We start from the raw sequence: 25,855 nt of genomic DNA, 5'->3' as shown, positions 1-25,855 counted from the left end.
CACCTTCATCCCTCCGTATCCTCACCTACACATAGCTCTACCACACCCCCTAGTTAGCATGCGTGAGAGGCAATGCATCTTTCTGAGGGGAGAAATGCTGGCCTCTCTCTGGTGCCTTTATTGAGCTGATGTGAGACTCTGGTGCTCACTCACAGGCTAGCTTGTCTTCCCTGCTAACCTTGCTGTGGCCCTATCCTCTATCTGAATTGAGAGGTGTCTTATCGCTCCCACTCCAGAGAAACTTTAATGCTCAGGCTTCAAACTCCCTATCTTTCCTCCTCAGAGGTCCTTCTGTCCCCCTTATTTAAAAAAAAAAAAAAAAAAAAAAGTTCACCCTGTATCACCAACTGCCAAAGCATTTTACTCTCCTCTTCTCCCCAAAAGCCTCTTGGAGGAGGGTGGAGCTTAGCCTCAGGAACAAAACTTGGTGCCGGCCAGGTTGACACCTGCAACAGGCTGCAGAATTTCCATACACCTAGAGGCTGAGTACTCTAAGGGGCTTTGGAGGATTTTGACATCTTCTATCAAGTTGTCATTTCCATACACCTGGAGGCTGAGTACTCTAAGGGGCTTTGAAGGATTTTGACATCTTCTATCAAGTTGTCTTCCTTGTGTGTAAATGTGTGTGTTGGGTGTGGGAAGAGTGTGGGGTAAGGGAGAGGAAGGCAGACTGACAGGCCACCCTTCAGATCACTTAGATCTGAACTCCCTTTTTCTGACCTCTTCTCATCTTTTATAGATAAGGTCAGACTAAAGTATCCTGTCACAGGTCCCTCAAATACACAGGGAAAACATTAGAGCCATCAGAGATCGTAACCATTTATTTCCAAGTTTCTGAAGCTGTGGGTTTTATGTTGCTTGGTTGGGAGAGGTGAGACGTGAAGACTGGGGTGTATTGAAATTACTCCTCTACATTGGAGTTTACAGGCTGCAGAAGCCTCCCAGGGAGGAACGGGCCTCTCTTGAGTCAGCTCTCTAAGCTCAGGCCTCAGCTATCAGTTCAGCTCAGATCTCAACTGTCACTTAAACCCTTGTGCTTAGACTGGGTACCTCTTGCCCTTGCAGATGCTGGATACTCATGGCTGCTCTGATGGTTTCTTTTTGTCTATCTTTGAACCTTTATTCCAGAGATCCAGTTGTCGTCGGTATCCAGGAAGCTCTCCTCTTCCTCCTCCTGACGTCTCTCTACCACTACAGTTGCTGGTTGTTGCTAAGGTTGCTGCCATGGTAACATGCACATCCTGTTTACACCTTCATCTGGGCAAGTTGGTCTAAGCTAGGAACCTACCTACCCTGGACAACCACTATCATCACCACCTGGGGACACCAATCATCGTGACACGGAGTCCACCTTCCACTCAGTTCCCCCATCCTCTTCCTCCTCTGGCTGCCAGACTTCATACAGAAGAAAGGATCTAGACTTCGGACGGCTACTTGGGAGCTTATTGCACAAGATATATTCGATCTATTCCCTCACTGGGCCCCCAGAGAAGCAGGAAGTAGGAAGAAGTTGAGACAGGGAGGCAGGAGACACTGGTCAGTTGAAGGGAAACGCTACATCTTCTCTGGTTGAGGGGCTTGGTAACAGCAGGCAAAATGACGAACCCATCAGACCGTGTCTTGCCTGCCAACTCGATGGCCGAGAGCTGTGAAGGGGACTTCGGCTGCACAGTAATGGAACTGAGGAAGCTCATGGAGCTGCGTTCGAGGGATGCACTGACCCAGATTAATGTCCACTATGGAGGTGTACAGAATCTCTGCAGTAGACTGAAAACCTCCCCTGTGGAAGGTAAAGGCCATATCAGGGGTGGGGAGTTGGAGGAAGGTGGCTAGTGGGCTAGTGTTTCAAAATATTGTTTTCCCAGCTTCTAGAGAAGGCACATTTCTGGAGGCTCAACTGGTATATTTTTGTCTGGTGGGAAAGGTATGGCATCTGAAGCCCTGAAAGGAGGGGAGGCCATGAAGAGCCGTATCTTTCCCAGAGATGATGTTTAGAAAGTGTGCTATTCTCTAAAGATTATTCTTTTCTCCTTTTTCTTTTCTTTCTTTCTCTTTCTTTCTTCTTCTTTTTTTTTTTTTATTTTTTTATTTTTTTTAATTTTTTATTTTATTTTATTTTTTTTGTGAGACAGGTTCCTGCTCTTTTACCCAGGCTGGAGTGCAGTGGCGTGATCATGGCTCACTGCAGCCTCAACCTCCTGGGCTGAAGCCATCTTCCTACCTCAGTCTGCTGGGTAGCTGGGACCACAGGCATGTGCCACCACACCCAGCTAGCTTTTTTGATTTTTTAGTAGAGTTGAGGTGTCAGTATCTTGCCTAGACTCATCTCAAACTCCTGGACTTAAGTGATCCTCCCACCTTGGCCTCCCAAAGTGTTGGGATTACAGGCACAGTAAGCCACTGCTCCTGACCCCTCTTTTGTCCTTTTTCTGTATCAGTGTCCAGAAAGGAGGATATTTATTTTTAAAATGTTTATGATATAAATGTTGTTGTCAGTAAATAATCAAGTCCCTTCTTCTATATGTCTGATTATAAAAGAATTTAATTCTTCCCTACACTGATCTTACAGTTTAATGAATGGAGGAAGGAAGGGTACAAAAAAGTGAATAAGTCCAGCTGCCCAATTGAGCACTTCTCTATTGTATACCGTTAGAAATGGGATGATAGGCCAAGCAGGTGGGTGGCTCACATCTCTAATCCCAGCATTTTGGCAGGCTGAGGTGAGAGGATCACTTGAGCCCAGGAGTTCCAGACCAGCCTGGGCAACATAATGACACCCCATCTCTATTTTTTTTTTTTTTTTTTTTTGGAGACAGAGTCTTGCTGTGTCACCCAGGCTGGAGTGCAGTGGCATGATCTCAGCTAACTGCAACCTCCGCCTCCCAAGTTCAAGCAATTCTCATGCCTCAGCCTCCCAGGCAGCTGGGACTACAGGTGTGTGCACCACCACACCGAGCTAATTTTTTATATTTTAGTGGAGATGGGATTTCACCTTGTTGGTCAGGGTGGTCTCCAACTCCTGACCTCAGGTGATCTGCCTGCCTTGGCCTCCCAAAGTGTTGGGATGAGGAGGCTTACAGGCATAAGCCACCACGCCCAGCCTCTATTTTAAATAAAAAGAAAAAAAAAAGGAAATGGGATGCTAAATCACAAGGTATATAATTGTACCCATCATATCTTTGGATCACTCACTGTTTTGTGTCAGGGAATTATAAGTGACTTTTTTCAACTCTGCCGGATACACTTTTAATGTAGTTCTCCTTAATCTTTTTTGTTTGTTTTGTTTTTTGGTTTTTTGTTTTTTGTTTTGAGATGGAGTCTCACTCTTGTTGCCCAGGCAGGCTGGAGTGCAATGGTGCAATCTTGGTTCACTGCAACCTCCGCCTCCTGGATTCAAGCAATTATCCTGCCTCAGCCTCCTGAGTAGCTGGGATTACAAGCATGTGGCTAATTTTGTATTTTTATTAGAGATGGAGTTTCACCATTTTGGCCAGGCTGGTCTAGAACTCCTGACCTCAGGTGATCCGCTCGCTTCGGCCTCCCAAAGCGCCCGGCCTTAATCTCTTCTTAAAAGATAAAAAAATCTTAAAAGATAATGAAAAATTCAGCTTCAGGCTTTGGCCCAGCCCAGTTGCCCAGTGTGCCATGGTATTATGAAATTTTGCCTCATCAAAATGTAGAAAGAACAAAAAGAAACTTGCTTTTTCACTTTAGCCTGGTTTTAGCATCTCTGTAGCAGATTCTTATTTGGCCCTATACATCTGGCAGTTCATGGTTGAGTAGCATGAGATGGAGCGAAGATCTTGTCCATTAGGGGCTTTCAGCCTCATGTGGTCTCCTATTTCTGAATCTTCCTCAGAGGCCACAGCGTATTTCTCACCATTTCTAAGAAGTTGTTACCCTTTGCCAGTGCTGTATTATAAGTTAGTGACTTGGAGCCTAGACTCTTTAGGATGAAAAAAGAGAAAGAGAGTTTTACATAGATATCTATACCTAGTTTATGTCTTATTTTCTTTACAACCTAAGGGAGCTTCCCTACCTGTTTTCTTTACTTCTAGAATTTGGTTTCCTATCTCATAAGCTTTGAGTTCAAATAATAGCTCCACCATTTACTAAGTAGCCCTCCACAGTTTACTCAGTCTCCCTGAGTCTGTTTCTTCTTTGAAAATAATGTTGTTAACACCTAGCCCATAGAGTTACTGAGATTAAATAATATATATGCAGTGTTCGTACTTATAATTAGGTGTTCAATAGATTAGTTTTCTCAGATTAAAACAGAGTCCATGCGTCTGTAGATACTTGCCAGAACATGGGTGCCTATGGAGTGCAATGTTTTGTCCTATCTGGAGAGGTTACTGTGTGTGTAACTGCAACTACTGTCCATTTCATTTGCTCACTTCTTAATCACAAAAAAAAACCCCTGGGTAAGGTGGCAATATCTAATTGCTTTCCTGTGGCTCAGTCTTTGCCTTCTAATGGTAGCCCTTAATCATAGCCCTTTGGGCTCTGTCTACTTCTTACCAGCTAGATTTCTTTATTTGGTCACTTTTACAGCCGTTATCGACTGCTGAGGGTCTGTTCTTAATTATATCTTCACTGAGATTATGCAGTACTTTACAAACCCCCATCAGAATTTAAACAGGATCTTTCTTTTTCCCTTCCTATGCTGTTCTTGATCCCTCTGGTCAGCTGTCTGTCTCACAAACAGGAACTTGGGAGTCCAAAGAAGCTGGAACCTAGAGAGTTCCTGACAGCAGGATTCAGGCTTTCCTCCAATTTTCCAGATCCCTTCCCAGAGCTGCCACTGTTTACTTTCTGATTCCCAGAGAGCTTCCATTCCCAAAGGCCAACATATATTCCACTTTCTGTCAACATTGGATATCAAATGTTATAGACATAGCTAATGCTCTTGGATCCTTTCCCAGTCCTGGTTTCAGCCCCTTCCAATGGCAAGTGCTTCCCTCGTTACAGCCCCGGCCATGCCTGTAGCCTAGGACTCCTACCACTGGCACAGTTTTCTACTGCCATGTACTGCTTCCTTAGATCACAAATATGTGTCCTGGTGTTTTTCTTTCTTTCCTTTCTTTTTTTTTTTTTTTTTTTGAGAAGGAGTTTTGCTTTTGTTGCCCAAGCTGGAGTGCAATGGCGTGATCTTGGCTCACTGCAACCTCCGCCTCCCGGGTTCAAGCGATTCTCCTGCTTCAAACTCCCGAGTAGCTGGGATTACAGGTGCATGCCACCACTCCCGGCTAGTTTTTTGTATTTTTAGTAGAGACGGGGTTTCACCATGTTGACCAGGCTGGTCTCGAACTCCTGACCTCAGGTGATCCACCCACCTCGGCCTCCCAAAGTGCTGGGATTACAGGCGTGAGCCACCGCATCCGGCCTTTTTTTTTTTCTTTATAAGAGATGGGGTCTTGCTGTGTTGCGCAGGCTGGTCTCAAACTCCTAGACTCAAGCAGTTCTTCTGCCTCACCAGTTTGTATTAATGTAAGAGTTACCATAGGGCTTGTTCTGGAACTGGGGAGACAGGGTGTTGGAAAACAACCTTTCCATTAGTAATTTTTAGTCCCCAGTACCAACAGTGACCTCCTAGTGTGTGAGAAGAATAAAGAGATAAGAAAAGGAGAAAAAAATTAGAAAAGAAAGGAAGGAAGGAAGGAAGATATAGAACAGCTAAGACATAGGAGTATCTACCCAGGCAAGGGTAATGCTCACCTGTTTAGTTAGGGTAGGCAGAGAAAAGATCCCCAATATGCTCATCCTATAAAAAGCCAGCCTGTTCATGGAAGGCCACACAGCCTGACAGCCTAGCATAATTTTGTCATTGTGGGAGGTCCCAGTGGACCAATAATAAGAATAAAGAAATTTACCTGGTGCTTGAATTCTGCTAGTTGGAAACCAAGGTGAAAGTGAAGATCAGAGACATTGGTTCCTAGAATATAACCCTTTTCCTTTATTTTCTATGGAATGATAGCATCTTTAATACAGATTGACAGAATTTTTTTTAAACCATAGCTTTTAAGGGGACTTATGGAACTTGGAGTTTATTACATTTCTGACACTAACATGGTTTTATTATCATAGATTTACACAACTCTAAAGGCAGGTGGGACTTAATTATCTATTTCGGCTGGCCGCAGTAGCTCATGCATGTAGTCCCAGCACTATCTGTGCTTTAGCTAAGATTCTTTGTGAGACTGCTCTAGCATAAGAAGCATTTAGAGCATTAATGGAGTATAAGTCAGAAGGCATGAAATATTCCATCCCATTCTACCTGGTGGTAAGAACTTAGGTCATTTAAACCCTTTAGCCTGGAGAGAGGGAGAGAGAAAGAGATGATGATGATGATGATGATGATGATGATTATTATTATTATTATTATTTTGGGATGGATTCTCACTCTGTCACCCATGCGGGAGTGCAGTGGCACGATCTTGGCTCACTGCAACCTCCGCCTCCCGGGCTCAACTGATCCTCCTGCCCCAGCCTTCCAAGTAGCTGGGACCACAGATGTGCACCACCATGCCGGGTTAATTTTTGTACTTTTTGGTAGAGATGAGGTTTTGCCACCTCTACCTCAGCCTCCTGAAGTGCTGGGATTACAGGCATAAGCCGCCACTGACCCAGTGTTTTTTTGTTGTTGTTTTCAATTTTATTTTTGAAACAGGGTCTTGCTCTGTCACCGAGGCTGGAGTGCAGTGGTGAAATCATGGCTCACTGCAACCTCCACCTACCAGGCTCAAGCAGTCCTCCCACCTTAGCCTCCCAGTTAACTGAGACTACAGGTGTGCACCACCATGCCCAGCTAATTTTTGTATTTTTTTTGTAGAGACAGGGTCTCTCCATGTTGCCCAGGGTGGTCCTGAACTCCTGGGCTCAAGCAATCTGCCCACCTTGGCTTCCCAAAGTGCTAGGATTATAGGCATGAGCCCTCATGCCCAGCCTCAGCCCAATGTTTTGATATTGGCTTGTGTTCCTTGAGTATACATTAGCTAGTTAGAGTAAGAGAAGTTGCCCCAGTGGCCAAGAGTTGGTTAGATTTAAGAAGGCTTGGAGATGTTTAGCTACATGGCCTTCAGCAACAACCAGAAATAAGGCTGAGAGCATGAGCCAAAAAAGAGAAGAAAATTTAGGGCAACAAGAAAGGGTAGGGGAGACATAAAGGAGAATACATGTTTACATCAAAGTAACTAAAGATTTCAGTCTTTATGGCTGTAAATAAACAAAAGCAAAGATGCAGGGGTGAGGCTGGAGCTCCTGGGCAAGCTGTGTTGCCTTGGGTTTATCAGGAGGGACAATCTGAGTATTTTGCACAATGGAATCCTTCTCGTTTGCTTGCTTCGTTCCCCATTCCAGTTTTTTTCCCCTTCCTTTTATTGTCTCTTCTTTCCCTGTCCCATTCCCACCTCAACCAATCATTCCAATCCCCAAAGAACAGAGCAGTTTGGTTGGTATAGGCTAGAAGATAGCCTTTTACCTTCTGTGTGGTTTCCTGTGGAGTCCCATGGCCTTGTGAATGGAAGAAGATTTTTGTGAATCTGGGATGAAAATTACCTGTGGCTTAAGGGGAAGAAGGAAGAGGTATTTTCCTTAGTCTCAATACCCTTTTGTGTGTAGGAAAAAGGGATGGTCCTGGCGGCCTAGGTAGAGGTTATACGTATTCTTTTTTCCCTGTAGAATTTTGCACATTGGTCCTTAGCTATGCTATCCTTTTTAAGAGGAAGAATGGTGTTTTCTGAGGAAGAGTTAGGCCACCCCTTGGAGGCAAGGTCTGAGCCCAGACCAGAATGGGAGAGAAGGGGAGCCTTGAATAAACAGTAAATTATTAACTGTAGGCCTTCTTTCAAAAGGCTGAAGACTATTTTGGTTGAATTTGGATCTAAAAGATTGTTGGTGGAACTTTCTGTTTTATATTCCTTCTGTACCTTTCTACTTCTTTTCTCCTCTGCAGAGTTGAAGGTGTGATAGTGAGATATTAAGGGCCTCCAATTATTTTTCAACAACATTCAACTAATACTTAATAACTGCTAGGTGCTAGGGACACAACGGTGAACATGACAGGTGCAGTCCCTCCTTCCATAGAGCTTACAGGCTAAAGGAAGATGCATATGAATGAAGGCAATTTCAGAAATCTTGCCATAGGGCTTTGATGAGGAAGAGCAGGGTCTATGGGAACACAGTATGGGGACCTAAGCTGAAGGCATTGCAGGGGAGGGGAGGGGGGCTTAGAAGCTGGAGACAGCACACCTGTATCATTTAGGGATTACCCAGGGAAGCTCTAGCATGGCCACGCTCTGTGATCATTGCTACCACCTGCTGAATATTCCTGGCATAAGATGCAAGCATTTTTGCCTTCCTTAATTACTGGGTAGTTACTAGGTTTAGGGAGCTGAGATTCCTTGCGGAGTAAGTGGCAGGAGGGGGAAAAATGTGTTTTAAGACGGCCAGCCCAAATTACAATGTTGTTTTATTAGCTTGAGGATTTAGATGAACATCTATCACCTTAAGATCTCTGGAGCTTAATTGTGTTCCTGTCACTGTACCTTTTGAGGGCAGTGGCATGTTTTACCAAGAATTGTCCATTTTGCTACAAGCTGAGATGTACTGGGATTGGGCCCTTCCTCGGCGTGGCAGATTGAAACTTCTAGTAGTATTGTCAATCTGGAAAAAATTGAGTACATATCCCAAGTAAATGTTCACCTACAAGACTACTGCCTTACTATTAATACAGCTAACACTTTTATTTACATAATAAGATAGGCAAACATATATTTTCCTCACTCTAACGGATGGATGCATGCCCCCCGCTTAGAGACCGCTGCTCTAAAGCACGGTGGCATTAGGGGGATGCGGAGGACTAGGCGAGTGAAGATGGGATGGAACAGATGTGAGAGGAAGATAGGCAACTGAGTTCTTTGAGATTTTCTTCCCTATCTTTAGAGCTTATAGTCTGTTCCGGAATATCAATTTTTAGGAGCTCCTCCACTTGAGGTTAGAAGCATAACCTCTATTTTCCTCTTTCTTTGTGCCCTCTGCCCTGTAACCATCATCTCTTGCGCCAACTCTACTAAGGATGGCAAATAAGTGACCCTAGTAACAGTGATCTGGGCATGGCCTCAGAGATTAACATTCTGTGGTCCACTCTTCCTTCCAAACTTTGGGCAGATGAATTAGCACTAACTAGTTCAAGATGTGAGAAGGACTCAAGCCAAAAGTGTCCTCCCTCTGCCCCTCCCCATCCCCCACCACAGGGAACTCCACTTTGCATCCTAGGAGTTCCCTGTCCGGTTTGAGTTTCATGCCTAGGGCTGAATTAGGCCTCTTGAAGGCTGTGGGTTCTCTCTTCCTAGCCAAGCCCAGGCTCTGCCAGTTCTTTTCTACATAGCCCTCCTTGCCTAGAGCTGGGCTTCTGGGTTCACTGTCATAATGCTGTCCAGCTGGGGTCAGAGGGCTCTTCACAAGGAGAGTAGCTAAGGCTTCCCCAACCTGGAAGCAGGAGGCTTCCCCTTCCTGCTTTCTCTCCTGGAGCCCTTTATGCTCCATTCCTTTGACAACTCAGCAGCAACTGTTGCAAGTTTTTTGGGGGTCTGATTTGGTTTTTAACCTTCTCATTCTTGCCTTACATTGGACCATTAGCTGTTGGTGGGAAGAAAAATAGCATTCCCTCCTTGGGTGAAGCGGATACTGCATCTACCGAAAGTGGGGCTTTCATTCTTATTATTTAGCTCCAAGGTGGGAATATGACACCAGATGGAAGCACATTCATGAAGTACAGAAGGTGGCAGAGTGGCAGAGCAGAAAGCTAACTAGAGAGCTCTAGGGAGACTTTTTTCCCTGGGCCACAGTTGCTGTTTTCAAAAAAAGGCCAAGAGCAGGGGGCGGGATAAAGGGAGGCATGCCCTGAGGAAGCGGCCCACCTTGGGAAGGGTTTTGCTGACCAGAATGAAGAAAGCAGCATTGTTCTCCAAGTTCATCATCCTCTGGCTGTGACCTTGAATCGACTGCTTTATCTCTAGGAGCTGGAAGTCTAGCAGATAGGGAGCAAATCTCCAAGCCGTGGGTGTATTAAACTGGAGGTGCTGAAGCAGGGAAACTGCTGTATACTCGGAAGAGTAGCATTTGTTTATTAGCCAGAGATGGCTAGATCTTGCATGGCCCTATTTTGATTTTAAGCTACTCCTCCCCCTCAGTCCCCAAATCCAGGGTTGTTGGGGTTTTTTTTAATTAATTTTAACTTTTTTTTTTTTTTTGAGATGGAGTCTCGCTCTGTTGCCCAGGCTGGAGTGCAGTGGCGCAATCTCAGCTCACTGCAAGCTCCACCTCCTGTGTTCACGCCATTCTCCTGCCTCAGCCTCCCGAGTAGCTGGGACTACAGGCGCCCGCCACCACACCCAGCTAATTTTTTGTATTTTTAGTAGAGACGGGGTTTCACCGTGTTAGCCAGGATGGTCTCGATCTCCTGACCTCGTGATCTGCCCGCCTCGGCCTCCCAAAGTGCTGGGATTGCAGGCGTGAGCCACCACGCCTGGCCTTTTTTTTCTTTTTTTGAGACAGGGTCTTGCTCTGTTGCCCAGGCTGGAATGTAGTGGCAAAATCACGGCTTACTGTAGCCTCAACCTCCTGGGCTGAGGCCATCCTCCTGCTTCAACCTCCCGAGTAGCCGGGACCACAGGTACACGCTATCATGTCCAGCTACTTTTTTTATTATTTGTAGAGACAGAATCTTTTTGTATTGCCCAGGCTGGTCTCGAACTCCTGAGCTCAAGCTATCCTCCCACCTTGGCCTCCCAAAATTCTGAGATTACAGGCATGAGCCACCGAACAAAACCCAAATCCTTTTAAGGAAGGACTTAAAAGGTATGCTGCTGTCTGTTCTTCTCAAGTTCCAAAAGAGGACTGCCTTCAAATCAACCCAGAGAAAATTCTTCCTGGTACTATATGAGTGAGAGAAGATTCTGCTGCCTCCTTTGGCAAGGTGTCATAACTCAGACAGCTGGGAAGTCCCTCCTGATGTCTACCCTAGCCCCACCCTTTCTGGGGCTGAGCTGGTTCTGATAAGTGGTGCCTCTGCCGATGTCGTTGGCCCTTCCCTGCTGGAGCTAAGCCACTGAGGGCTAGGCTGCATTTCTCCTCCCAGGCCCTAGGTCCCGCACACTCATGGCAGACACAAATATTCCACTGCTGTTTATTCCATGTTCCCACCCAGCCTGGGCAGGGGCCGTGCAACTCCCCAGCATGGGGTGGGGGTGATGACTTCACAACTAAACATTCTCTTTGCCTCTCCCAGCTCATGTGTTCAGTCTGGTTCATAGGGCCAGAATTACTCCCACTGTGGGTGGGGCTTTCTCTCTCATGTTCTTGAGGACAAGATTTCCCTTCAGTTTCCTGAGGAATTTCTAGGGGAAACCCTTTTCCTGTGTTTCCAGCATTCTCTCCCTGCCAAGTTTTCCTTCCCCTCTCCAGGAGGTTGTGTGAGTATCTGAGAAACCACTGCAGAGATCAGGGCCTTTTAGAGCCTTTTCCCGGGCTGGACAAGTATTTGTGTGAAATTACAGCTGCTGAGATCAGGGCCTGAAAGACTCTCTAGGGCAGAAAGAATTGGAATGGAAAGCCCAAAACTGGGGATTGGCCGAGCTCCCAGTCCCACATGGCTTTCCCATGCCTCGCCACATGTCAGAGAGGATTCCCAAGGCTACTACAGCTAAGAGCCTTGACCTGCCCCGCCTTGCTGCAAGGCATACTGGGAACTGAGACAGCCACTTGACTTCTTAAGGTTGCTCTTGTACGAGCTCAGGGTGACTTAAGGTGGAACACATAGATGAGTAGAAAATGGCAAAAAAAGAAGCAAGCAAGTGACTTTGAGAGCATTTAGGTAAGAGCAAGGCCTGACTTTTTATGTTTTCCATAGTGTATGTCACTTCATTTGCTTGGGTCCAAAAAAGGCCATAGGAAAGGTTTTATTGAGTACAAAATTCATAGGTTTGGACTCTGATGAACTTGATGGCGATGTTACCATCCCTGAGGCCAGGAAGGAAAAAAACAGGACTAATCCACCCCAATTGTAGACAGTGGGAACAGCGCTGGCTTGCTTAGAGGTACAGAGGAAAGCAGCATGCAACCCTGCCCTGTGGTGAAGGAAGTAGGGTGGCCAACCATCCCTGTTTGCCTGGGACTGAGAGGGGTTCCCAGGAGGCAGAAACTTCCGTGCTAAAACCTGGCAAGTCCTAGGCAAACCGGGACAAGTTAGTCACACTAGATTGAAGTCTCAGCTGAGTGCAGCTGCCTCCATGCCCCAACCTGTATCTAGGTTGGCATCCAGTGGCCCCCTGTAGGGTGGCATAGACTCTGACACTTAATAAGCTCAAGTAGTCATACCCCTGCCAGGCCTTAGTTTGCTTCTATGTCAAATCGGGTTAATAGTAGCTACCATGTAGGGGTTTGTGATGCTTGAATGAGAAGGCATGAATGTGCCTGGTGAGGCATCTGGCACATAGAAATCACTTAAATGTTAGCAATCTTAGTTATCACTCATTCATTCAGTTCATTCTACAAATTTACATGTGTACGATGTGCCGGGCAATGCTGTGGGCCTGAGGAACAAAGATAAAAATCCTGCCCTTGTGGAGGAGGTGGACAAACAATAAATGAATGCGTCCAATTATATGCTAGGTGAGAAGAACTGTGGAGGGAAATGGTTGAGCAAGATGAGGGGGATCAAGAGTGCCAGGTAAATACAGTGGTCAGGGTAGGCCTCACTAAAAGAAGACGTTTGTACAAAGACCTGAGGGAGGTGAGGAAGTGAGCCCTCTCCAGCAAAGAGGAATCTGGGCAGAGGGAACAGCTTGTGCAGAGGCCCTGATGTAGATGCCTGTCTAGTGCGTTTAGAGAACAGCGGGCAGGCTGGTTGGGCCGGATCTCAGTGAACACGGAGAAACTAGTAGGAGATAAGGACTGGGGGGCTGGGGGAGTCATAAAGGGCCTGGAAGCCCATCATTAAGTCCTTGGTGCCTAGTTTTACTCTAAGTAAAAGCCAGAGGGTTTTGAGCAGATGAATCGCGTGTACTGCCTTGGATCTTAAAAAAGATCATTCTGGCTAATACATTGAGAAGAGACTAAGAACAGGAGAGGGAGGGTGGAGGCAAGGAGACCAGTTAGAAGACGATTGCTATAATCCAGATGAGAGAGGATGGTTTAGACCAGGATGATAACAGTGAAAATGGAAAGTGATTGGACTTTAGATATATTTTGAAGCAGATAGGATTTCTCAACTACATGATATAGGAGATGGGGGCTGGGCATCAAAGATGATTACGGGGTATTAGCATGAGAGCAGAGAGGGACAGGTAGCCCTGTTCTCTGCCCCTCATATGTCCCTCTTTTTGGGAGGGAGTGTTTCATTAGGCTATTGGGGTGCACCTTATGATCTTTAATATCTGATGTCTTGGTTTGCCCTCATAATCATCTACTAAACCTTGGTAAGGAGGAAAGGGCATCTCCTCCCTTTACATTGTGAATCCTGCTTTTTTGAGAAGCATCCCAGGTAGATTAACAGATTACCAGCACTCCTGCCAGCAAGCCTGGATCTCCAGCACAGCAGACCCAACTTGGCACAGCCTTGCCATCTCTGGTCCCTGGGGAGAAAGGACCAGCAAGGCCCTGCCCCCTGGCAACTCTGCCTCTGCCTGTCTGGGGCTAAAGATTCCCTGCCCAGAACACTCCTTTCCCAGGCCCTGGCTTTCCCTCCTACTGGGAACCTGACTTCTCAGGCTGGTGGGGGCAGAGAGCCTCTGGGGAGCAACCCAATTTGCTTCTAGAGGTTTGGCCAAACCTCGCAGCTCTGCGGGGCTCAGCTGTGCCCCTAAGTTGGAGGCCAGGGTGATGTGCTCGGGCACTGGGAGTCAGGAGACCCTGGATAAGACATCAGGCACCACTTCCCTAACCAGCTCCTGTGTCTCTCTCCTAAGCACTAGCAGGTGAATGTGGTCTCAAAAGAGGGCCCTCACACCCCTAACTGCACAGGTGTGGACGCCAGTTCATCCCCTGCCCCCCACTTTCATCTCCCACCCCCCACATCTACCTTCCCAGACAGATGAGTATCTTATGTATGTCTCCTGATGCTTTTTGTTTTATAGGATAGGGAAATGGAGGCCATCCCAAATTCTGCAAATAATGCTCCCTTGGGTACCTATTTTCCCATTTTCAAAATCTTTATCTGTCCAGATGTCTTCCTCGGGTCCTAACCCAAATCTCTCCTTTTGACACTTAAGGTAACACTCCTGGGTTCTTTTTTGAGACAGAGTCTCTCTCTCGCCCAGGCTGGAGTGCAGTTGCATGATCTCAGCTCACTGCAACCTCTGCCTCCCAGATTGCAATTCTCCTGCCTCAGCCTCCCTAGTAGCTGGGATTACAGGCATGCATGCGCCACCACACCCGGCTAATTTTTTTGTATTTTTAGTAGAAACGAGGTTTCACCATGTTGGCCAGGCTGGTATCAAACTCCTGACCTCAAGTGATACACCCACCTTGGCCTCCCAAAGTGCTGGGATTACAGGCGTGAGCCACCACGCCCGGCTCACTCTTGGGTTCTATTCAGTGAAGATTTTCAGTGAAGAGTAGACATTTGCCCGTATACCACGTCTGCATTCCTTGCTCAGCAACAGAATAGCCCTTCACATTGACTAAAGTGTAAAGAAGGCCTCTGGCATCCAAGTCCTTTGCCTCCGTTTTGTCCCTGCAGCCCCTATCATCCACTTCTTCTCTCTGTGAAGCTCAGTTGAAGTTCCCTTCCTCTGATTCTGACCCTCCTCAGCTGCTAACCTTTTTTCAAGACAAAAGTCGCCCTACCCTGCCTCTGGGAAACCCTTCAAACCGGCAGCCAACAGCTTCCAGTGCCAAAACCAGGACTAATTTGCCTCAGCGTGTAAACAACTTGATGACTACCAACCGGCATTAATCGCCATGGTAGGATTGCCCCTCTTACCTTCAAGAGTAGCCCCACCTGGGGACCCATGAAAGGACCCAAATATAAGGAAAGCACTGAGAATAATTCTGTCTATCTCTTGTCCCTCTGGGAAAGTGCCTAGGGAGTAGGTGTGGTATGTATGTGGTGTGTGGTCTGTGTGTGTGTGTGTCATATATCTGTGTGGTATGTATTGTGTATGTGGTTTGTGTTTGGTGTGTATGTGTCTGTATATTGTGTATATGGTGTGTGATGTGAGTGGTGTATGTGGTTTGTGGTGTGTATGTGTCTGTATAGTGTGTGTGGTATGTGGTGTGTGTACACACAGGTATGTAAGCAAACGTATGTTGGTAGAGAGGATGCTACTAATCAAGTACTGCGTAGTATCTGAAAACTTTGTGGCCTCACCTTTCTTGTTCTCTTTTTATTCGATCTGAGTAGTAGTACTTCCCTTAGTACCTACTTAGTCCTTAGTAGAATGGTAGTATCTCTCAGTGGTGTGTGGTTGTGGCTCTGTGAGTGTGTGTACATGCACACGCCTAGGCACACAGGTGTGTATATGTGTGTGACAAAAGAGGGGCACATGTACTTAAAGGGAATGCCCACAAGTTATAGTCTCAAAGACTCTGCTCTGATGCTCCCCTAAATCTCCTGGATCTTAGAATCAGGACACATGTGTGGGCTCTGCCTCCATCTTGCATGACCTTGAGCAAGGAGCTTGTTCTTCTTGGCCTTTGTGTGTGAGCCAATGGATGGCAGCTCACTCTGCATTTAAATCACTGCAGCATTTACCTGTTAATATGACATAAAAGTTCTATGTGAATCCCAAGAACCACTTTAATATTTATGTTCTCAGAGCTGGAGCCTGGGGCATACTCAATCAGTAGCAGATAAGATTTTATGTCTGGTTAAGAATTTATCCAGCTTATACTTGTTACTAAGATAAGTGAGTGGTCCCATGGCTGACTAGTTTCATTTTGCCCATTTTTAGACTGAAAGTTCCACCCTCTCTAAGTCCTGGGCAGATTAGGATGGTTGTCTCTAACTGGATCTCATACTTGAGCAAATCAGAAAGCAAAGGGTCTTTTTTATTTATTTTATTTTAGAGACAAGGTCTCACTTTGTTGCCCAGGCTGGAGTGCAATGACGTGATCACTGCTGCTCACTGCAGCCTCAAACTTCTGAGGTCAAAACAATCTTCCCACCTCGGCTTCCTGAGTAGCTGTGACTACAGGTGCACCATACCATGCCTGGCTAATTTTTGTCTTTTTTGTGGAGACAAGGTTTCACCATGTTGTCCAGGCTGGTCTCAAACTCCTAAACATAAGCAATTCACCCATCTTGGCCTCCCAAATTGCTAGGATTACGGGCGTGAGCCACCGTGCCTGGCCTCTTTATTTTATTTATTTTTGAGACAGTGTCTCTCTCTGTTGCCCAGGCTAGAGTGTAATGACATGATCATGGCTCACTGCCACTTCAAAACTGCCTTTTATCATTTTCCTTTTTTGCTACGTTCATTCATCCACTCCTGTCTCCTTTTCAGGTCTGTCTGGGAACCCTGCAGATCTGGAGAAACGTAGGCAGGTGTTTGGACACAACGTGATCCCCCCCAAAAAGCCCAAGACTTTCTTAGAATTAGTGTGGGAAGCTCTTCAAGATGTCACACTCATCATCCTGGAGATTGCAGCCATCATCTCCCTGGTCCTGTCCTTTTATCGCCCTGCTGGTGAAGAAAATGAACGTGAGTGTCCTAAACAGCTCAGTGTGACTCTTATCTGGGTTCTTTCCACCACCACCACCAAGCACTTAGTATTGGTGGCTGACAGGTTATAGCTTAAAACATTTCCCCCATTATCCAGAGTGGGCTTTCCAAAGGAAACCAAGCAGTAGCTACTATGCTATTCTTCCAACTCATCCTTATTCCAAGGGTTCCTCCCCACCCCATCCCCACCTTCTGTCTTCTATTAAACCCTTTTTCAGAATGTCAGGAATCCTCTACCCTTTTAAGACATTTTATTTCTTTATTAATAATAATTATTATTATTATTTTAATGGAGTCTTGCTCTGTCACCCAGGCTGGGTGCAGCAGCTTGATCTGGGCTCACTGCAACCTCCTGGGTTCAAGTGATTCTCGTGCCTTAGCCTCCTGAGTAGCTGGGATTACAGGTGTGTGCCATCACGCCTGGCTAATTTTTGTATTTTTAGTAGAGACAGGGCCTTACCGTGTTGGCCAGACTGGTATCAAACTCCTGACCTCAGGTGACCCACCTGCCTTGGCCTCCTAAAGTTCTGGGATCATAGGCGTGACCCACTTGCCCGGCCTATTTAATAATTTTTATAACATAGAGACAAGGTCTCACTGTGTTGCCCAGGTTGGTCTCAAACCCCTGGGGTCAAGCGATCTGCCTGTCTTGGCCTCCCAGAGTGCTGGGATTGCAGGTGTGAACCAACATCCCCAGCCAGGAATTCTCTACCCTTATCCAACCAACAAAACCCTACATCTCAAAGTGCCCCCCGCCACCAATTGTCTGGCATGATGGGAAACAGTAGTGAAAGCCTGACCATGTTGGGAACCATAAGTGTGATCTTACATGTGACTTGCCTAAATTTGATAGTTTGTACTATTTAGTCATTTGCCTCTTTTGGATTAACATAAATAGTTACACTGGTGATAAGACAATATTCAATCCTGCTATCCTCTGATATCCTCTTCCAGCCAACAGTTGTATTTGCTATGATTCACTTTTCCTGACTTTCTATCTTGGGGGGATTGGGGAAGCACTACTCCTGTTTCTTAATGTCAACAAAAGCCCTTCAGTGACTATTTCTCTCCCTTCCTGGGATAGTGTGTGGTCAAGTTGCAACTACCCCAGAAGATGAAAATGAGGCACAAGCTGGCTGGATTGAGGGGGCAGCCATCCTTTTCTCAGTGATCATCGTGGTGTTAGTGACTGCCTTTAATGATTGGAGCAAAGAGAAGCAATTCCGGGGACTGCAGAGCCGCATTGAACAGGAGCAAAAGTTCTCCATCATCCGAAATGGTCAACTCATCCAGCTCCCTGTGGCTGAGATTGTGGTTGGTGATATTGCCCAAGTCAAATACGGTGAGAGCTCCGTGTTTCTTTTGCTTACCCCACCACCACCCCCATTTAAGGGATAGGTCCTTTGCCATGAGGGGGCTGGGAATTGCTGAAAACCCAAAAAGATAAGATCCAAAATTGTATTCACTTCTAGGTTAGAGTTTAAAGAGGTTGTGGGAAGGCATTTCAGAAAGGAGTAGCTGAAACTCTGTCGCAAGATTGTCAGACTTGTACCCTGTATGTCTTAGGGTTAAAAGTGTATAACATTCAGGCCATGGAAAGGTGTTGGGGATGAATAAGAGTTTGAATTTATAAATTCTCCCAGGTTGTACAGAGCTGAAGACTTGTAAAGAGTCTCCATGTACTCCCGGCCATTGCTCTCTAGATAGGGCCCATGGGAACAGCCGTGAGATAGGGTTGAAGGAGTTGGAGGTCCCTACCCTCAGCCAGTCTCTTACTATCTCCTTCACTGTCCCTCCTTCCCCTTTGTGCTCTAGGTGATCTGCTGCCTGCAGATGGGATCCTGATCCAAGGGAATGATCTGAAGATTGATGAGAGCTCTCTGACAGGGGAATCCGACCATGTCAAGAAGTCCCTGGACAAAGACCCCATGTTGCTCTCAGGTATAGGCCCTGGCTACCCAAGTTCCCATTTACCTCCCTGCAAACACCTAGGCCACAGGATCCAGACCCTGTTCTCTCTTCTGACTCTGTCCCATCTCCTTCCCTGGGGTTCAGCTGGGGCAACAGCATTTTGGTGGGTGGAATACAAGGATATCAGGCAGCCTAAATGAAGTTTTCCATGAAACAAGTGTTATAAGGGCCTTGAAGGGGCTTTGCTGGTTGCAGGGGTGGCAGGGGCAGGAGGGAGGGCTTACCCTAAAGTGGTTAGACACATTTTCCTCCTTACTCCCAATTTCTCTGGTCTGTTTTAAATGCGCCCAGCTCTTGACCTTTTCCTACTGTGCTAAGCACATCATTATCCATGGGGTAGGGAGGACTATTTTTTCTTCTAAGTTTGTGTTTCATACCAAATCATGTCTAGGTATTAAAAAACCCATTCCTTCCCATCTTCTCCTTTCCCGTGTAGGGACCCATGTCATGGAAGGTTCTGGCCGGATGGTGGTGACAGCTGTTGGTGTCAACTCTCAGACTGGAATCATCCTTACTCTCTTGGGGGTCAATGAGGATGACGAAGGGGAGAAGAAGAAGAAAGGTAAGGGGCATCTGGAATGAGATTCTCTTTCCTGTCATTCCCATGGACAAACAAGGAAGTGAGGGAGCAGATCTGGATAGAAAGCATGGTTGGAAGAATCTGCTGAGATGAAGAAAGCAGATATCCAAACTCCTTGCTGAGATAAAGATGTAAATCCTTGGCTCCAGGGAGCTGTGATGAAAACCAGATCCTGGCTCTAGGCTCCCAAATCAGGTTGAATTTGAGCCTTGATTTTTGTGTCTAATGGTAGCTTGTAAAGGGATGAGTTATAAAGCCTGCCCTAAATAAACTGGCTAGGTGCTGGTAGCCCCAAATGCCTTCCGTGTACTCCCCCTCCTTCCCCAACTTTCTTCCTCAAAGATGAGGGTTTAAACGAACCATCAAGACTAAGAGAAAATTGGCCAGAAGAATAAAATAGATTTCTGCCGAAACTGTGGGCTCTCAGTGGAAGACACACACAGCTAGAAGAGTAGGAACAGTTAGTTCAGTCTTTGCCACTCAGTTATTCCTGAGGGAAAGAATAAGAGGGAGAAAGAGGAAAAGATACTAAAACCAAGTCTACACGTTTCCCTAAGCATTCCTTCTTCCCTTAGGGGAGAGAAGGTTTCTACCACTTGGCTAGAGAATCATCTTGACCTGTTTAGTGGAGGACAGTTTATGAACAGGAAACAGAACACATTATCTCAGGAACTAAACAATTCATTTCTGCAGCTGCCTGCAGATGAATAAGGAGGACGCTTGCCTGGTGCTGTTGAAGTAACACGGAGACACCTTTCAAAGTCTTTGCCATCAGGCAGAAACAGTTCAAACCTCTCACTTCCTAATCCCCACCCCATTTTTCCAAGCAATGTGACTCAGGCCAGGAGCAAGAGAGAGCACCTCAGGTGTGAGTATGCACTCACCCACATGAGCGTTTTGGTGGATATCCCGAGGATTCATGAGAGCCTCTAGCAAGAATGAATGAAAACAGAGATGTGAGCTTCCTTTACGTTTATGTCCCTTCCCTGCAACCCAAACACTTTGCTGTCGTCCTTCTGGGTTCTGAGCAGGACCAACAAATTGGATCTCTTAATAGTCACTTTGGGTTTCGACCCCACTTTTTTCTTTCTTGTTCAAACAGGTAAAAAACAAGGAGTCCCTGAAAATCGCAACAAAGGTAACCTCTCCAACTACTCATTTACCATCTCTACCTGCCCACACTCAAACCAGACCTTTCCAGGCCATCTTCCTTCTCCCTTTTCCTCTCCATAAATCTATTATCTGCTGCTGTGGCTCAGATACCTCATCCTGAGGAAGGTGCAGAGATTTTTGGGGTGATCTCAAGGTCCTGATCCCAATCTAGGATGGGACAACAGCACCCTCTGCTGTTGGCTCACAGAACGTCATGTCAAGGTTTCTCTTGGGGAGTGTGTAGGATTGATCTGCTCTTCCTAGGGAGCTGAACTCTGCTTCATTGCCCTCAGCCTGATTTAAACACCAACAGTCATCAGTTTCTGGGTTGGAAGAGTTCAGGGTCCTCATGGTGGAGGGAGGTGGGGTGGGCAGTCCCTGCACCCTCCTCTTGCTAGCTTCCTCATAAGTGTCCTCTTCTGGTCTGGATCCCTTCTCTGCTGGTCTTCTCAGGGGTGCTTGGAGAGAGCCCTTTCTCTGTACCTCTCTCCCCCCCTCCCTTCTTTGTTCTCGCCACAGTCTGTTTTCTTCCTCCTGATCTGATGTGTGTTTCTCTTTTGGTGACTGTGTTCACATTCTGTCTCTGTCTTCTTGTTTGTGAGTCTGACAGCAGGGACTACTCAAGAAGGGTATCCTAAGCAAGGGGCTGAGCCCTGCAGGGGTGAAAGTGGAGTGGTACTGGGAGCCAGCAGGAACTACTGTCTTGTGACGCTCCTAGAGATTTGTTTTTACTTTGTAACCCACATGACAGCAGTCTTTAGAAATAAAGTCATCACATTGGAAAATCAGGGCTAAACAGAAATAATTCTTTAATTTTAGGTCTTTAACTCTTCTTTTAAAAGCAAAATGGATTTATATGTCTCTCTTTTTCCCTGCCTTCTCTTATTCCAGGAGGTCCCTCACACCAGCTTCTTCCCTCTTCCCCAAAAGACTTAACCCCAGTTCCCATTCTGTATCTCTCTACCTTTGTCAGGCAGGGAAGAAAGGGAATTTTCTTTTCCTATCCTTCAACTGCTAGAAGGGGCTGGAAAATACCCTGGGTCTGGGGGTATGTGTTTCTTCCCTGATAATTGAGAGAGAGAGAGAGAGAGATAAACCATTTAACAGAGCAGTCTTGTGCTCTAGAAACATCTGCCAACCCTCTCCTTTAGCCCCTTTCTGCAGTAAAGATTCACTATTTTAAGCACTAAGTTCCAGGAAGGATGGTTGTTTTAATAGTGCTTAGTGACATGATTAATCCCCTTGCTGGAATAAACCTGGCTTGGGACTCTGAGGTAGTGCCAGGAAGCTGCCACTGAAGAAGAAATCCATACCCTAAAAGAACCCCAGTTTCATCTGAAGTCGTTAGCGTATTATTCCAAAGGCCCTAATAGAGTGTTGAAGCCAAGTTCCATGTCTAGCATGGGTTGGGAGTGGTCAGAACTGATGTCAGGGTCCAAGGTATATTCCGGGAAAGAGACAGGAAGGTTTTCTGGTTTCCACCTGCCTGCCACTCAGTGCTACCACCTTGCCTGCTCACCTGTCCTATTTGTGTGTATACTCCAGCAAAAACCCAAGACGGAGTGGCCCTGGAAATCCAGCCACTCAACAGCCAGGAGGGAACCGACAATGAGGAAAAGGACAAGAAGGCAGTCAAGGTGCCTAAAAAGGAGAAGTCAGTGCTGCAGGGCAAGCTGACTCGCCTGGCTGTTCAGATTGGGAAAGCCGGTGAGTAGGGTAGAGCCTTGTTGTGATTTATCAGTGTTGTCTTGGATCCTCATCACTTTTATCCCCTTCTTTCTGCACCGACCGAGACTGGCAGAAAGAAGCTGAAACTTCAGGATGGCTAGTTGGGGCTAGGCGGCTGTTTCCCTATCTCCGCCACTGTTTGGGCGCTCCCTAGGCTTTTTCAGAGAGAAATGTTTTCCTGTGTGTAAGGGTTAATGGCCCTGAGATCTCTTAATCCAAATGAATGAGAAGTAAAGAGCATATATTACAGCAGGGGAGATTTACATTAGCAAGAAGGAAGACTTTAATAACTGCTTACCTGTCTCTTGTTTTGGGTTGTAAATTCCTTAAAGATAGAGAAGGCTGCAGCTTGCTAGAGTCAATTCCCTAGCATAGCAGTAGGATCTGGCCAAGCACAGAGCAATAAATACCAAGTAAGGACTGGAGGAAGAAGGAAGGCTGTGGTTAGAGAGGCTCTCTCCCAAAGAGAGGTAACTAAATGCACTCTGCATAAGAGGAAGTGGCTTCTCCATCACTTGCCTCTACATTTTCCTGTCTCACCACCTTCTTTCAATGGAAGGGGAGAAAGGGGAGTGGGAAGAAGAAATAGAAGATTGCTACTTTAGTGGACGTATCCCTCAAGGAACAGTCTTTTTTTTTTTTTTTTTGAGATGGGGTCTTCCTCTATTGCCCAGGCTGGAGTGCAGTGGCACCATCTCAGCTCACTGCAGACTCCACCTCCTGGGTTCAAGCGATTTTCCTGCCTCAGCCACCCAAGTAGCAGGCACTACAGGTGCACACCACCATGCCCATCTAATTCTTGTATTTTTAGTAGAGATGGGGTTTCACCATGTTGGCCAGGCTGGTCTCGAACTCCTGGCCTCAAGTGATCCGCCCACCTCGGCCTCTCAAAGTGCTGGGATTACAGGCATGAGCCACCGCACCCTGCCAGAGAATAGTCTTTTACCACTGTTTATTCTCTGATTCCACCTTTCTGTTTACCACAATCATAATCAGCATACCTCTGCACTTTATACAGCTGTATACAACTTACCTGGGGTTCTTGTTAAAGTGAAGATTCAGTTAAGGAAGTCTGGTGTGGAGCCTGAGATTCTGCATTCCTAATAAGCCCCCACAGGATGCCAGCACCGCTGATTCAGTTTGCACACATTGGATGGCAGGGATCTATGCTACCCACCATAGCAGCCACTCACCACATGTGGCTGCTGCAATTTAAATTAATTAAAAGTTAATAAAGTTAAAAATCCAGTTGCTGGGGTAAATTTTAGTTGGTCATGAGCCACGTGTGCTAGTAGTGGCTGTTATATTGGACAGCACAGATAGAGAACTTCTTAAGCATCACAGAAAGATCTATTGGACTGAGTTGGCCTAACCTCTTCGTGTTCATTCTGGTACCCAGCTAATTTTAACTACTGTGAAATCTCCTGCATATAAACTATACATGGATGAGATGAATTGCAGGTGCAGAATCAAACACACAGGTTTGAAACATTAAATATACCCCACCTAACCCTTGTACTATTCTCCTAATCCTTGCGTCGTTGTTGTTGTTGTTGTTGTTGTTGTTTGTTTTTGAGACAAAGTCTCACTCTGTCACCCAAGCTGGAGTGCAGTGATGCAATCTTGGCTCACTGCAACCTCCACCTCCGGGATTCAAGTGAGTCTCCCGAGTAGCTGGGATTACAGACGTGCATCACCATGCTTGGCTAATTTTTAGTAAAGACAGGTTTTCGCCATGTTGGGCAGGCTAGTCTCAAACTCCTATCCTCAAGAGATCTGCCCCTGGACTCAAGGAATGCCATAGCCTCAAGTGATCTGCCGTCCTCAGTGTCCCAAAGTGCTGGGATTACAGACGTGAGCCACTGTACCTGACCCCTGCCTTGTTCTTCTTAGAGAGTGCAAGCTACCTGATGGCTGGCCACTAGTCTCCTCTGTTGCTTTATTTTATATATTAGGCCAGTCCAGGAATAGGGTGAGGCAAGTCAGATGCCTTCCACCACCTGGAGAGTGAGTTCCTTCTTGAATTTTGCACCCTCAGTGGCTTGCTTCTCCACCTGAGTCCTGGCCCTAATCAAGCAAAGTACAGAAGAATTTGCTTTCATTGATATCATCATCTCTAGCCTTGCTTGGAGGCCCCCGAATCATCAGGCCCTTGGGAAAAGCAAAAACCAAAACTGGACAATGATTTAAAGCAGAGCTTTTCCCAAATATTGTGCCACAGTTAGGGACAGTTGTCCCCAGATATTGATTCCATCAGCCCTCAAAGCATCCAGGCAGCACCCATGGCAATCAGAACCCCTAGGCCAGTCGACTTTGACCTTGAGCAGATTCGTTTACGTACTGTAATGTGTAGGGTAGCCAACCATCCCAGTTTGCTTGGGATTTTCTCAATTTTAACAAAGCCCCACATCCCTGGAAACTGTTCAGTAGTCTCAGGATGGTTTGGTTACTCTACCAATGGGCCATACCAAAGACCTCTCAGTACTTTCATTTCCTCATCTTTAAAAAGGGGGTAATAATAGTAACCTATTTCACAGGGTTGTTGTGAAGTGCTTGCCTGGCCCACAGCAGGTGCCCACATAAATATTTACTATTATTGGCATCTTCTATGTGTGCCGTGACAAGAGAAAGGTTGGGAAGCACTGTTCTAAGAGTTAGTCATGCAGGTGATACGCTAGCACCATAGAGGCATTGCTGTAAACAAGTTGTGAATTGTCCAACATTCAGAGGTTAGTAGGGGAGAAGTCAAAATTGATAAACTACTAGGAAATGGACAAGTACAGTCATGACATTATGAATCGTAGGGAGAGGGTGGGTGTGGAATAGGATCGTAGAATGCTGTTTCAGGAAACAGATCAACCCCCTGATTTATGAATGAGGAATTTGATCTAGGAAACAGGCCCAGAGAGGGTCACTGACTTGTCCAAAGCCACAAGTCAAGTTAGTGCAGTGCTGAGAATAGAACCTGTGTCTTTGAAATATGAAACCAGTGTCTGTTCCCTATGCTATAATGTACAAGCAACAGAGAATGGGCGGGGATTTTAGTAAGTCTTCCTGGTGATGGTGGTTTTAATAATTGGCAACAAAGGCTACAACTGATGCCAATCTATCTCTGGCTAGGGCCCTAGGACTGCCCTCAGGCCTGGGTTCATGTGACTTGTTTCTCTGGACAGGTCTGCTCATGTCTGCTCTCACGGTTTTCATCCTGATTCTATACTTTGTGATTGACAACTTTGTGATAAATCGCAGACCATGGCTCCCTGAGTGTACTCCCATCTACATCCAGTACTTTGTCAAGTTCTTCATCATTGGCGTCACCGTACTGGTGGTGGCTGTGCCAGAGGGGCTGCCTCTGGCTGTCACCATCTCACTGGCCTACTCTGTGAAGGTGAGACTAGAACAATCCTATCTCTTCCTTTAGGATAGAGATGGGAGGGAAGGATACCATGTAACCTTTAGTGAAAAGATAAGCCATTCTATCGTCTATAAACTTTGGCTGGTGCCTCACAAGAGCAGAAGTCCCTGGTATTATGGAAGGACCATCTCTGTCAGATGCATCGATGTTGAAATGACCCAGTAGAATCTTAAGAGAATGACAAAAATGGTATCTTGGTTTGGTTTTTTTTTTAAGACAGAGTCTCATTCTGTCACCCAGGCTGGAGTGCAGTGATGCAACCTCCACCTCCCGGGTTCAAGTGAT

At 46.2% G+C, this 25,855-nt stretch overlaps 1 protein-coding gene across 7 annotated transcripts in view; it reads left to right on the top strand.

Moving 5' to 3' along the window:
- ATP2B4 (ATPase plasma membrane Ca2+ transporting 4) overlaps positions 1 to 25,855 on the top strand; it is a 115,050-nt gene that overhangs the window by 52,984 nt on the left and 36,211 nt on the right. For all 7 annotated transcript variants that reach the window (XM_054479577.2, XM_063646952.1, XM_054479554.2 and 4 more), the window contains 8 exons: positions 1,129 to 1,789; positions 16,506 to 16,703; positions 17,809 to 18,066; positions 18,540 to 18,665; positions 19,132 to 19,257; positions 20,378 to 20,413; positions 21,973 to 22,134; positions 25,329 to 25,543. In XM_054479577.2, coding sequence (XP_054335552.1) covers positions 1,597 to 1,789; positions 16,506 to 16,703; positions 17,809 to 18,066; positions 18,540 to 18,665; positions 19,132 to 19,257; positions 20,378 to 20,413; positions 21,973 to 22,134; positions 25,329 to 25,543 — 1,314 coding nt within the window. In that variant the 5' untranslated portion in view covers positions 1,129 to 1,596. The remainder of the gene's footprint in view (positions 1 to 1,128; positions 1,790 to 16,505; positions 16,704 to 17,808; positions 18,067 to 18,539; positions 18,666 to 19,131; positions 19,258 to 20,377; positions 20,414 to 21,972; positions 22,135 to 25,328; positions 25,544 to 25,855) is intronic.

This window comes from Pongo pygmaeus, chromosome 1 (assembly GCF_028885625.2).
Source record: "Pongo pygmaeus isolate AG05252 chromosome 1, NHGRI_mPonPyg2-v2.0_pri, whole genome shotgun sequence".
In the NCBI taxonomy this organism is placed as follows: domain Eukaryota; kingdom Metazoa; phylum Chordata; class Mammalia; order Primates; family Hominidae; genus Pongo; species Pongo pygmaeus.
This window is presented reverse-complemented; position numbering and strand designations above follow the sequence as displayed.